A 14,594-nucleotide genomic window follows, 5' to 3' on the forward strand; every position below is an offset into this window, starting at 1 on the left:
TATTTGGGTTATTTTAAAGTTAGATTTGTTCGGCTAACTAGTAAGCATAACGCCAAGTTGCAAGATTGTCCACCAAATATAGTTTTTGCCAGTGGCTTTGTCCGCGTTTATTATGTGCGTCCGCTCATAAATATAAATATTTATATTTTTGTCAATATCTCGGGTTCTAAGCAATTTATCGCGATGAAACCTATACCACCAGATTTTAAATGAGACTGCAATATCTGCTATATATAGAAATAATAATTTAAGTACTTTTTTATTTTTCTAATTTAATACGATTGACGATTGACGACAATTGACGACCTCGGTGTCGCAGTGGTAAAGTGCTTGCCTCTGAACCGAGAGGTCCCGGGTTCGATCCCCGGTCGGGTCATGATGGAAAATGATCTTTTTCTGATTGGCCCAGGTCTTGGATGTTTATCTATATGTATTTGTTATAAAATATAGTATCGTTGAGTTAGTATCCCATAAGACAAGTCTCGAACTTACTTTGGGGCTAGCTCAATCTGTGTGATTTCTCCTAATATATTTATTTATTTATACTTTAAATATTATAGTAAAAATACGTTTTACTTACATTTGCTTTTGTTGTGGACAATGTGAACATACTGTTTCGAATTGACCAGGTGGAGATTTTTTATATTCAATTCTTATCTTTGATCTCATTCATTGTAACTTGGTGACCGCAAATTAATTAATGTCATTAAAAAATAGATCAAAACTCATAATAATTCAAACTATAATGTTATATTGTTGAAAATAATTTAAGATATTTAATCGGATATATATTTTTTAAACAAATATTTGTAGTTTCAGAAATCGAAATTAATGTGTCTTAGATTTACGCTCCGCTACCGGATTCCCCTTCATCCTACGGCCGCACTTTGAAGCTATTCCCTTTCCCTAAGTTTTCTTGATGTCTGACTGATTTGGAGGATAAAAGGAAGTGGTGTTTTTGTTTAAAGACCTTTTTATCAATCGGGATGTATTAATATTTTGTTACCCACCTATTTAATGGTATTCTTCTATTGTTAAATGGTAAAAGTATAAAGTATGAATCTATAAAGTACCTCTTATGATGTGTGGCATAATTTACCAATATTTTTCCCTTGTCAATGATAAACTCTTTTTCAATATAATTGCGCCAATTATTTGAGAAAACAATAATGAACTAATTTTAATTATTTTTTAATTGCTTCAAATGAATATGTGGTCATTAGATTGACAGATTTTTTTGCTATAAAAATCGTGGTATACTTCAGTTGAGCATAGTGTATTACGAATTCACTTCCAAGCAACATACAAGGTAAAATATAAAAATTACATATTTTTAAATAAAATAAAATTTATTTTTTAATGGAAATGAGTCAAAAATATTCTGGTGTAACAGTAACAAAATTATTTAATGGTAATCCATTAAATCATAAACATTAAAATTTCTTCCGTAGTAAAGGCTCCTTGGAATATAGGAGGCACTAAGAGGAAATATGGTTTTTTTTTACAAGTGTACAAGATAGCGAGCAAAAGCTAGTCATAGTTAAATTTTGAAGATGTCGATACGATACGTTCTTACAAATATGACATTATAAATTTCCACAATTATTGATGACATAATAAATTTCCAGATGAACAAGCTTTTCATCATTGTTCTCCTCGCCATGGTGGCCGTGTGCTTCGCTGCTCCAACTGAGAGTGAAGTGACACATGAAATGACCCGGGCCAAGAGAGACCTCCTACTGTACCCGTACGCCCGTGCGTTATACCCGTACCCTCGGTTCTATTACTCCGCACCCGTGAAACGTATTGAACCTTATTACGAGCCGGCTGCTAAAGGATATATATACGAAATATAACTGGACTTATCTCTAGAAATTTCGATAATGGAATGAGAATATAAATATTTGCAAGATTTAATGGTTTTTATTTATGTGATAGTGTATATGATACACTAGAAATTGTCATAAAATTACTTCCTTTTTCATATCCTCGAATAAATAGCTACTAGGATTATTATAACAAATTGTCATGTGCTGTTTTTGCGATCTACATTATATAACATAAATAAATATATTAGGACAAATCACACAGATTGAGCTAGTCCCAAAGTAAGTTCGAGACTTGTGTTATGGGATACTAACTCAACGATACTATATTTTAAAACAAATACATATATAGATAATCATCCAAGACCCGGGCCAATCAGAAAAAGAACATTTTCCATCACGACCCGACCGGGGATCGAACCCGGGACCTCTTGGTTCAGAGGCAAGCATTATACCAGTGCGCCATCGAGGTCATCAATTCTCTACAATAGTTTTAAAACACTACCATTTACTTTCGGTAAGACATAGATAATTTAACTTGCATTCGAGTTACATAAATTCAAATTCATTACAACCTCGCACTGTGTGCTTGAATGTTCTTGCCGCTAATAAGTTTATGTTATTTTAAAGAAAACTCTTACACTCGCTCGTCTTCGCGTATTTATTCTTGAATTTTCTTTTCACTCAGCTTTATTTTTCACTTAAAGGTCTATTCCAGGAAAAAAAAAAAGAAATTTGGCTGTAATTTTTCGATCGGCCACCTGTCTGATGTCAATTCTCTTTGAGGATTCTATTGATGCCGATCAGAATATCAAGGTTATCCGCGAGAGGATATATTCGGAGTGTAATCCTATTCTAGTGTATACGTAAAACCTGGGTATAATTTAATATGACAATCTCTTTGGCGCAGTGGTAAGGTTCTTGCCACTGAACCGAGAGGTCCCGGGTTCGATCCCCGGTCGGGTCATAATGGAAAATGATCTTTTTCTGATTGGCCCGGGTCTTGGATGTTTATTTATATATGTATTTATTATATAAATATAGTATCGTTGAGTTAGTATCCCATAATACAAGTCTCGAACTTACTTTGGGGCTAGCTCAAACTGTGTGATTCGTCTCAATATATTTATTTATTTATTTAATGTTATTTATTTTTTATTCCTCGTAAGTGGTTGACGAGTTAATCCTAACCGGATATATTGTTCACGTACTCACAGAGATACGACTTTCGTTGACATAAAGGCTAGGAATATATATTTTTAAGTGTCGTGTATAGAACCATAATATTTTGCTTCAAACTAAGATGGCATATTTGGATGCACATTTACCGTACATATGGATTATGTTTGCATTATTGTATAAAAAACAATATTTTACATATATTATTTGTAATGCACTATGTACTAATTTACTTTGATAAGGGAAGTATTATCAATCCTTTGCTTATTCATTTGTATTTTAAACTAAGTAGGATTGAATAACAAAAGATAAAAGAAACAAAACGAGAGAGAATAACAAAAGAGAAGAGAAACAAATAAAAAACAAAATCAATCAAATCAAAAGCCATTGTTCAAAGATCGAATCAGAAAGTTGTAATTAATATCCGTAGACGTAACCGCGCGCAGCCGGTTCATAATAGGGAAATCCAAAATACCGCCCGTACGGGTAGAACCCATTACGGTATGGGTACAAGGCGTCCCGATAGGGGTACAGGCCCGGGTATAGACCCGGGTATGGAAGGACCGGGTACGTTGGCTTATCTTCGTGGGCCTCTGACGTTTTAGGTTCTATCTCTTTCTCAGCAAAACAAGCCACGAACATGGCGAGCAGAAATACGAAAATTAGCTTGTTCATCTGGAAATAAGAATTATTGTGACTATATTTTACAATAAAAATAAATAAGAATATAATAACGTAGGTTTTGTTAAACTAACCAAAAAAATATACAGTTTATTTTTTATCACGTCTACAGGATAAGTGTCTAGGATAGGGTAATATATGTATATATTCTTAATACTTCAGGGAAGAGATCTCGTGAAATCATTATTTTCAAAATATGATATTTAAATAAGCGCATTTATTAATAGCTTTGCATAATAAAACGATGCTACTTAAAATTTAGAATAACAAAAATGTATTATTAACAATTTAACTTTAAAATTACCTTGTAGAGTTATTGACTTGAGAGTTGTCACAGAACTATTTATTAAAACAAAAATCACAATATATATACGCCAAAAGTCTTGTTTTACTTAATTACTTGCGTTATTTCTGGAATATGTTAAAAAGATCATACCGCATTGAAATCATTTTGATCATTAACTAATTACGTTTTATGACAATACCGATTAGGTAGGTATATGATGCGTGAAAAAAATCGAGCAAGATAGGTATATAAACATTGACATTCGATGATCAAACACAGTCTGCCGATTGATTCCTACAACAGTCAAGGTAAGGAAAATATCGAATATATTTATTTGTTACTAATGAATTATTTGTAATAATTTATATTTTTGTTATTTAATAGTAATAATTTTGCTCATTAAGTAACTTTACTAAACATAACCTGGGGCTTATTTTGCGGAAAAGTTTTTAGGTTAAAATTTTAAGTTGTAATTTTTAGTATATTGTGATAATGTAATGATCTATTGTATATTCACTTGTACAGTTACAGAAATATTTTGCCATTATTTAATCATATTTAGATAGTTTATGAGCTGTTTAAAGATTATTTTGGTGTATTTTAATTTGCATTTTTACTAATTTTTTTCAAGTATTAGCAACAATAATTTAAATATTACGTATTTACTTGCTCTACTCTAAATGATATCTTGGTTTTCAAAATGATCGCATTCACATATAAAATTAACTTTATTAATACTTCTATTATCCAGAATCAGTGACCCAAAATGAATCTTGACCAGCAACACACGCCACTGTCCCCGGTCCTACGCCAAGCCGCTTAAAATAACTTTAAATATTTAATTTTTCAACAGATGAATAAACTTATCTTCGTGTTCCTCCTCGCCATGGTGGTAATGTGCCTCAGCGCACCATCCCCAGCAGAAACACACGAGAAACGTGAACTGTACGCGTACCCGGGATTATACCCCGGCTCTTTGTACCGTGGGTATTACCCGTACCGGTCGTACCCGTACGACTACGGGTACTATGGCCGTACGTTCCCGTACTATTATTAAAAATGAAAATTAATATGCCCTATTTCTAACGAATAAATGCATCTCTATTTGATTTATGTATTTTCTTCTCAGTTTCATATTCATCAGGGCTAAGTATGTTTAACCGATTTTGTGTCCAAGATATCAACAGAACTATGAATATGTTTCCAGTTTTCATGAAAAATACAGCAAACGAGAAAACCAGTGTAAAAATATATTTCCTAGAAGAAATACCAAAATAAAACAACTTATTTATTTACTCAAAACTCATCACAAAGTTGGTTTTAGAAAATTATTTCCTAGATTTTTAAGGATATTTTTGTCTTAATCAAATAGCCTACAAAAAGTTCAACAAGTCCATATTACGGACACCGGTTGTTCACGAATATTAATTAGAGAATCTGTTTTATACTGGATTTTAATGTAAATCTGGTTGAAACCGGATTTTAATGGATTGTTCAGCGATTAGTACTCGAAGGCAGAGTCGGCAGTAAGGATTTGTCTATAATCCTTCGAATTAAACAGTAGATTTGTCTAATAATTGTTAAATAAGTTTTTACTACACAATTCTGAAACAGTGCTTCTAACTGCTTGGCTAAAATCAATATGCGATATCTGCTGTAAGATCCATCATCTTAGTGCTTGTAAAAGTTATGTCAGGTGCCTTTAGGCTACTTGAATGGACGGGGATAGTGAGTGCATTAACTATTCCGCCCCGCCAGATTTAGAAATTGACCGTTAACCTTCACTACCTACCGAGCAAGTTAACTTTGTGATGTAATCTACAAATTTCAGAAAAAAAACTCCTGAGTCCGTAGCGTGTGGTTCCGCCTTTAAATTCGATCACTCAATATCCTCCCTCGTATATCGCTTGAGGCAACTAAGGGACACAACCTTAGCTGCTGATAGGTAAAAATAGCATTTCTAAAGAAGGTTGCAAAATTACAGTGGAATCATCAATTTTTTCAGGTTATTTTTTTTTACGCTGACCTATGCCTTTTTGGCGTTACAGTCCTGAATGCAGCTATGAACACGTGAATATTAGAAAGAGAGTTATGTCAGTATATGTTACATCTAGGATATAATGCCATAGGACATTATATAGATAAATGTACCTCATATTTAATCCTGCGATGTAAGGGGTAGTGCTCTCAAGGGCTATCTTAAAGAGTTAAGGTATCACCTGGCCATAAGGGTTAGTCCTGAACAGAAAAAAATATAATTATGTACCTTATTTAATTTTCTGATCTCTCATTTGAGCGTCTTTCCTGTTTCTTCCGCAGCCGTTGAGTGTTGGAGCCCAAGGTCCGCTAAAATTAGTAAATAGCTCATTTAAATTGTGGCGACATCTACCACGCCACATGCACAACGGCGCAGATGTAAAAAGCCGACCATACGCAACGAATAACAAGCCACACAAGTGATCCACAACATCTGCGGACAGATGGCACTACGGTCGACTCACTACCAGAAGCTAACAAGCCTAGACCGCGCAGACAGTGCGTTTTCGATTGGAAGCATAAATACAACCTCCGACATGACACCGTCTGTCGCGTGCGGTTGCCCAGGCGCAACACCTAGCCTGGCGGGAAGATCTTCCCTTTGTGGCGGTCGAGCATGATAACCTGGCTCCTGCTACAAAATAATAATATATGGGCATGTCGTTCGTTTCTTAGATAAATACCACTACAAACATCCCGTGGATGTCGTTCGACAAAGAATAAAAAGCTATTCAACAGAGTTATTTCCCACGTCAGTAAAACTACAGCCTAATTTTCAACAGTTTCAAATTCTATTTTTGCCAACAAGCTCCTGGGTTTGTAGCATTACAGCCGTGAATGTTATCAGTCATACAATATTTCTCAAGATATAAGTAGGCTCCGTGGTCAATTTGGCATAATGGTAAACATTTCGTGATCAGGTGTGTTCCAGCCTTTAGACTTAAGGTCTGTTTGATAAATAACATATTTGAATTTCAGATTGCTTCTCCAAAGGGTCGGTAATGCGTTTGTTTAGTTGCTATATCGTCGTAAGTCTTAGACGGGATGTGTGTGTTATGTTTAGTGGTTAAATATTCTGCTATGTATGGGTTGTAGAAAATGCTTATTTAATTTATATGAATATATTTATAAGAAAATATACAAAATATTATGTACCGGTTATCATAATTAATATTATCGTGAACTGGCTTTTGCTTGCCCGCGGCTTTACTCGCGTGAATTACCCAGATAAATAAATAAATAATGATAAATAAATAAATTATTATTAACTTACTTAAACATTTATATTACAAGTTAGGACAGGATTAGGATTGTCTACTAATTAAAATAAAGCTTTTCAAACAAATCAACTTATAGAATTTTTAAGTTCGTGGGGCATTAAAATCGGTTAAGTAGTTTTCAAAATAGTCACAATTTTGTAAAAACTCTTCAAAAATGTATTGCGTCCGCGAGGTCTGAGTTCGCGGCGAACAACTAGTTTAAATTAAATGCCATCGAGCTACACGAAGCGATTGTTCTCTATTCGGAAACATTTCCCCGGATGCAGATAACATTGCCTCCCGGAACGTGGTCGGCTGCCAAAACTTGACAAAACTCGTTCAGATGTGTCGCGCAGTGTGGAATGATTTATGGAATTTTTTCAGCGAACCCGTTGAAAAAAAATTGAAATCTTCAGTCTCCATTGGTACGTCATTCTGTCCGGCTTCAACTGAAACCCTATATTATTAGAAAAGCATTTTTTGTACTTAATACTTATACTCGCCTTTTCGAAAATGGCCAAGGGCTTAATTAAATTTTGAAATTTGGCACAAGGACAGGGAACATTATTAATTCTATACTTTCATAAACTATCCCAGATAATGAAAGCAATAGGCCACAAGATTATCCCAAACGCGTCGTCGTTTTAACATGCCTAATATACGAAACATCGTGGAAGTTGGTACAAACTAATCATAAGTCGAGGAAAGCGTTATTAGAGCATCGAAATATATTAAGGATAACATTATGACGTAACTAATCGCTCGAACAAGACATTTGTGGTCGTTTTGTTTGACCCTATTCCATTTCTGATGCATTCCTATTTGGGCCTATCTCTAATGTTTAAAATATTTATCATTAGCACGGGCTTCGCTATGTTTTACAAAGAAGTTTCAAATGGAAATCGTATGTAGATAAATAATTTATTTGTATTAAAAAAATAACGTAATTCACAAACAATAGATAAATTATGAACAACAAAACATATTCCCAGAGATTAAAAATACATGCAAATTCATAACAACAGTAGGATACAAAGCGATTTTGTGATATTTCACTTGGAACTTTACCTTAGACATACTGTGAAACAAAATAAGGCAACATCTTTTTTGTCTAAGTTAAACGAGTAGCTTTGATAAAACTGAACTAAAATCAGATTACCTAAATATTGATACCTAACAACATCCACAGTAAACTTTACACTCAAAAATGCTTTCCAAATTCTTCATATACAGCAGAAATTCAAGTACTAGCTACTTGAATTTCCAATCCATGTCATATTTGCTCATTTTATTTGTATACTCGTATACCGCAGATAATGAAGAAAATATGTGCGTGTTGAAAAAAGATCAGGACGAATCAGGAACGTGTTTGTATAACACTATCCGAAGTACTGAGCCAACAAATTGTTTCAGTGGCTACCTACAGGCGTCAAGATGACGTGGGTGGCGAGACATGTCATGTCGTCTGTCATAGCACGCGTTAGGAGTTATTGCTAGGTCACTGTACTTCGGTATTTTGCTGCTGCTCGTTGTTTTGCGGCGATTTTACGTACATTGCCTAGTTTTTATGTGGACGACGGGTCAACACACTGGTTAACTCAGTAATGTATGTGGATTTTCTGAAGTTGAAAGATACATTTTCATGTTTAAGGTTTAGGCTAATATTGGACGGTACCTAATTTCAGCTGAACACGAAATATTTGAACTTTATTTTTATTTCTTAATATTTTTTTAAAATATACTACAACTGAAAGAAAAATAAAATATAACTAAAACAAACTCTCCTATGTAATGTTTTTCTTGGAGCGTTTGTGTTCAAAATGTCTGAATTCGAAAGGTCCCAGGTTCAGTTTATATTCAACGTATACATCTAAAATAAATAATAAATATAAATATAAGAACTTTTTGACAGACAGATAACATAAAGGTCTAAGGTTCCTTACAACCTTTTGGGTTAGGCCTTGTAAAGGTTCTTTATTATTTTATAAATAAAATCGTAAAATAAGCAACATAATTTTTGAATAAAATATGCTATTAATAAAAGGTCCAAAATAATTTTAGTTGAGAACACTAACACCTACGAGTCTCAATATCGCACGCGTCAGATCAAACCGGTATTTTCCAGAGAATACCAGTTTGCGCCAGTGCTAAACCGGCGACGCCGTGACAAGTACGTGACTCTGGTCATGGCGTGACAAGCAATTATTTACTGTGGTTAAGTTTAAGGTGACACTTCATTGCTCTCGAATACAAACACGGAGTCACATAATATTTTTTTCTATTCCTATGCTCTTTTAATTTAGATATATCTGTGCTAATAAGAGTGGTAACTATGAAAATAATAAAAAATACTGGATTAAAGTTTGATTAAGTCAGCAACGAATCGTGTGAAAAGTGATCCATATCGGGATGCTGGTTCATCGCTCGCGGTGTTTGCTTAACATCAGACAACCCGCACTATGCTATGACAATAAATGACTTACTGCTAACTACTTAATTGTTTATTTAAACACTCTAGGATAGGAATTTGAATACAATCAATATATTCATTTGAAAATATTCATGTATGAATACGTAGCAGTGCAGGCGCTATGTGTTCTGTCGTAGCTCATCGTGGTAGCACGCAGTGCTTTCAGAATCAGCCTTTTATGGTTTATTCCCCTTTGATTGCTAGTAAGCAACACGCATAGTCTTGGCAGCTCAGCTGATGGGCAATAATTAACATGTCCAAGAGGACAGACGTCAGACGGGGATGTCGAATTGTCAATATTTGTTGAATATTTTTTAAGCTGGTTTCATGGCGTCACAGCTCCAAATGAAAAAAGGAACATGCGAAGATGACATAGAGATCCATGAACGGTTTAAATTGAACACACAAAATGTACTGAAACTTTATTTTTATTTTTTTCGAGTGGAGTACCAAAACGATAGCATTGCACTTCATGAAATAAGAAATAAGGGAATTTTTCTCTAGAGCACTCCACTGTGCTGAAACTAAACACATTGCTTGTAAGTTCTCCAGGGAGACATATAAAGTGGATTGGACTGGACATGACATCAAGTTTAGGTCGCTTTTCTTGATGATATTGTTTAGATATCCAATACAAAGTCTAAATTTAGATCCAACTGAATCGAAGTATCACCGTTGATAATGGTCGGCATTGATTAAAATGCAAAGATATAAAAAAGAATATTGTTTTCTATATACCTAATAAAGAACTATGATCTATAATGGAGTCTCGAACTCACTTTTGGGCTAACTCGATCTGAACTGATTTGACCCTATATTTAATATAAATATTTCATCCTCCCTTCATATATTGCTCCTCCTGTTAGGTGTAGGCCGGCCCTTATCATGGGAGTGTATCATCAACCTTATATAAAGTATACAAAGTACAACCCATGTTCGAATCCCCTATATGAGTTGAGAAAACACAGCTTTTCATGTGACGTCATCGCCGGCGCCAAGGGGCCCGATTGTCTGTAAATTGATTAATATTCAGTGTTTGAATTTATTCGCAGAATGTAATAAACGAAAAGGTATTTTTAGATAAAATATTACCTAGAGGAAACAGATAAAATATTACCTAGAGGAAACTAAATATCTTCTTGTCAATTTTTCATCTAATATCACAGTCGCTTAGCAAAACAATCTTAGATAATGTTAACGCTATTTTCATTTCTAACAAAAACTTTTGTTTAAAAGAAGTTGATATTTATTTTATTTTGGTTTCGGTTTCGGCCATAAAATTTAGTTTCCATGTCGGTGGGCCAAGACTTTCAACTGATCGAGATTAGTGTTTTTATGTATTAATAGGTTCAAAAGGTTAAAAATGTATATTTGTAGAATGATCCTGTTCTGTGGCGGGCTCTCTTCTTGTGACTTTTATTCCAAGTCTTCTCTATGACAAAGACAACTAGAGACGACAACTAGCGGAGCCAAATGAGAAAGGAAGTTTATCTCATAGTATGTATACACGGAACACCATGAGGGACTAAACATATTAGCGTTTCTTCTCGTGTATATTTAATAAGCATTTCTCCCACTTTTATATGATCCTAAGCCTTATGTCTACGTGTCAGATATTGATAAATCAATGCTATGACTTATTCTAGTTGTATCTTGTTTCAGGTTGGCCGCCAACTGGTTTGATGGCTCGGTGACGCAGTATGAGAGTGCCGCTCGCCGCGCTGTTGCGGCTGCTACTTATAGCAGGTATTACAATAAAATAGCAAGTATTATGACATACTCTCTCTCTCTCTCTCTCTCTCTCTCTCTTCTTAGTCATGTCATCGTTCAAACGCTCAAATGTGAGAGATAAAATATATGATTCTAAAAGTGTTGATCTTTTAGAATCATTAATACCTCTGTCATCCTTCAATAGAGAGATATTATCTCCCTCGCCTGACCACATTCTCAGTGGTTTCCTCAGCCGCAAAATGTGTTAGTTAATCTGCAAAGTTGCTAAATATGTCTTTCATCATCATCATCATCATTACATTCACTACCATGTTTAAATAATGATGGTATATGCCATCATATTCTAATTGTTTTCTTTTTCTTTTTCAGTGTATTATATTTTGCACTTTTGTGGCTTTTTCTCAGATATGTCTTTTTTTATAGTCTTGTTCATATTCGCTACCTACTTCATCACAGTTGTTACATAGTTGTAAATATTTGTTTCTGTTCATCTTCGTATTCTACATGCTTCTTTTAGCAGCTGTGTATTGTGGTATTTATACATTCTCATCTCAAATCCTTTTCATGTTCTTTTATCCCTACCCAATATGTACAATAAGTAAGCATTTTAAAGAAAAAATGAACGGATTTAATTAAAATTAATTTTCATATTTAAACAACAAACAAAGCGTCCAAGAGTAGGCGGCAACCAGACGTATAAATCTCGGTGAAGAGGTGCGACATACCCTTATAGAGCCTAGGAAAACTTCTACTGCGAGCGACAGCGTGAGCATGCACTCTACAAATATAAAATTATAGGTATATTTAAAAGAAAACTAGCTTTATTATGGCCGAGCGGCCTGTCCCGGCTTCGCTCTGTTAAAAATAAAATAAACTGTACACTTTAAACTGTCTCAGTAATCACAATCTACGTATTGGTGAAACCGTAAAAAAATTTGTGCTGTCGCAATTTGTGTTGAGTTTATCGCGGACAGACAGACAGGCGCGGTAGAGGACTTAGTTTTATAATATGTAAGAATGTGAAATACTACACCCATATTACTGACGATTGAACACTTGGCGACAGGATTTTAAACAATTGACTTTTCGTCAATGAATGAAAGAAAAAAAAACAAACAGAATGATTCACTTTCGAAATATTTTCCCCCAAACTTAGTCCGAATATCGTTTGGCCTGATTTTGGATTCTTGTTTAATGTATTAGTCTAACGTATTTTAGTTATAACTATTACGAATTTAGCAACAAATAATATTCTCTCAATAACAGCACTTTATATTTATTATAAAAATAATTCCTCCCTATCGTGTCTGTCTGCCTGTATGGATGCGATAAGTCAAAAACTACCAGATAGTTTGATTTCTGAGAATGGTTCAAGTGACGATGATTGATGTAGCCGGGGGGGGGGTCGATAGTACATACATAAGTAATAAATCCTTTTCTCACAGGCGGCGTAAACTTCGGCAACCCATACGGTGGCGACGAACGAGTAGACCTGAACCAAGTATGGGTTGAAATCCCAACTACGCTCGTGGCTTTGGGTGGAGACGTCCGCATCAGAGTCCAAGGCATCACCAGTGCCAGTCTGCGCGTCAGACTTGCAAGAGAAGACGACGATGGACGCGCGCAACTCGCTACCATGCCTTTGGCACTCGACGCTGAAAGCCGCATGACGATACCATGTGGCTACTTCTCGAGAGGAGGCACTTACTATTTGGAACTAGTTTCTGACAAAGAATTTGAAGATTACGATAGCAATAACATAACAGATTATAGAGTAAAAAGAAATGACGTTAGTATAATCGAGACCGGAGATAGTTTAGTGAAATCTTGGAAGTTTGACGTCCTATGGCCGTCGGCTAAGTTAGACGTGACTCCAGAACAGATTCAAACGTATCCAGAGAGGCAAGTGACGGCCATACTGGAGTTTCCGAGGGTAGTTTGTACCCCGGTAGAGTCAAGTGCGGATTTTTGGTTGGAGTTGCTGTATTGTGGACATTCGAGTGGTGGTGCAGTGTTGTGTGATGGAAAGAATACGAGTTCTCGTGCTCATGTCCTGTATTCTGAGCAGGTAACTTCATATCAAATGGAATATGTTTACAATAAGTTGTTTTTCATCATACGAAATATCAGTATTTATCCTAATTCTAACTAATATTATAAACACAGTACAACGACAAGAATTAAACTTATTAAGAAATATATGGAGCCAGGTGGGCACGGCAAACAACTTTCTTTCATAACGAGTGTTATTACACACTTGTATAAGAATTTATTCTAGACGCCTAAATGCATCTAGCATAACTTTCATAACAGCATTTATAAATTTAGTATCAACATTAAAGCATTTATTCACAAATAGACATTAACAGGCGCTTTTTCGCGTCAAATGTTACATTAGTAATCTCTCAAAAAGCTACAAACTACTTGCTACTTTTAGGATATGGATAGTGTTATGGTGTCATAACAATAACGTATGTACAGATGCACGGATTCCCTGGCCGGAGGACAATGACACTGCGATGTGAGCTGTTCGGGCAAGCCGGGGACTACGCGCTCACGCTAAGGCCGGCTGCTGCCGCAGGACCCCAGGACTTGGCCTCTGCTTTCATTAAGGTAAACATTTAATATATTTATCAACATACAACATGGTAGACAAGGAATGATATTTTATTTGCAAAAAACATGATTTAATTACATTGTTTACGATCAACCTTACGAACCGGTGCACTATTGTGTCTCAATTTTGCGCGATCGACCGGTAAGAAAAAAGACATTTATTTAGTAACTTTCAGCGTGTTATAAACAAAGATAATGTGTTTGTAAAAAAAAGCATGACTTTAATTTATTTATGACTATGATGAGAAAAAAAAAATAAAGGTTACATTTATATCAATACTATTTACATTTTAATTTCATTTTATGTGAGTTTATCGTTAAACAAATTGATAAAACAAACTAAAGGTGTCGAAGACCTTGCGGAGTGCACGAGAAAAAGTGGTTGGCAGACCCTTCTCAGATGCTCCATGGTGACGGAAGAAATCGGAAAACGCTCTGAGCCAGCCCGCACGCTCGATATCTGTGTTCATATTTTATTACACACCTACTGTACCGTACCGCGATACATT

At 35.1% G+C, this 14,594-nt stretch overlaps 1 protein-coding gene and 2 long non-coding RNA genes across 10 annotated transcripts in view; 2 read left to right on the top strand and 1 right to left on the bottom strand.

The window, feature by feature from the left end:
* Positions 1 to 14,594, top strand: part of gogo (golden goal) — a 183,036-nt gene that overhangs the window by 143,063 nt on the left and 25,379 nt on the right. For all 8 annotated transcript variants that reach the window (XM_053748409.1, XM_053748410.1, XM_053748412.1 and 5 more), the window contains 3 exons: positions 11,401 to 11,484; positions 12,915 to 13,537; positions 13,951 to 14,082. In XM_053748409.1, the coding sequence (XP_053604384.1) occupies positions 11,439 to 11,484; positions 12,915 to 13,537; positions 13,951 to 14,082 (801 nt within the window). In that variant the 5' untranslated portion in view covers positions 11,401 to 11,438. The remainder of the gene's footprint in view (positions 1 to 11,400; positions 11,485 to 12,914; positions 13,538 to 13,950; positions 14,083 to 14,594) is intronic.
* Positions 3,374 to 4,048, bottom strand: LOC128671736 (uncharacterized). Its single transcript, XR_008404876.1, has 2 exons — positions 3,991 to 4,048; positions 3,374 to 3,680 (listed from the first exon to the last, which is right to left on the bottom strand). It is a non-coding gene; the product is annotated as an uncharacterized LOC128671736 (long non-coding RNA).
* Positions 4,222 to 5,081, top strand: LOC135309765 (uncharacterized). Its single transcript, XR_010369968.1, has 2 exons — positions 4,222 to 4,280; positions 4,826 to 5,081. It is a non-coding gene; the product is annotated as an uncharacterized LOC135309765 (long non-coding RNA).

Source organism: Plodia interpunctella, chromosome 8, assembly GCF_027563975.2.
Source record: "Plodia interpunctella isolate USDA-ARS_2022_Savannah chromosome 8, ilPloInte3.2, whole genome shotgun sequence".
NCBI classification, from domain to species: Eukaryota; Metazoa; Arthropoda; class Insecta; order Lepidoptera; family Pyralidae; genus Plodia; species Plodia interpunctella.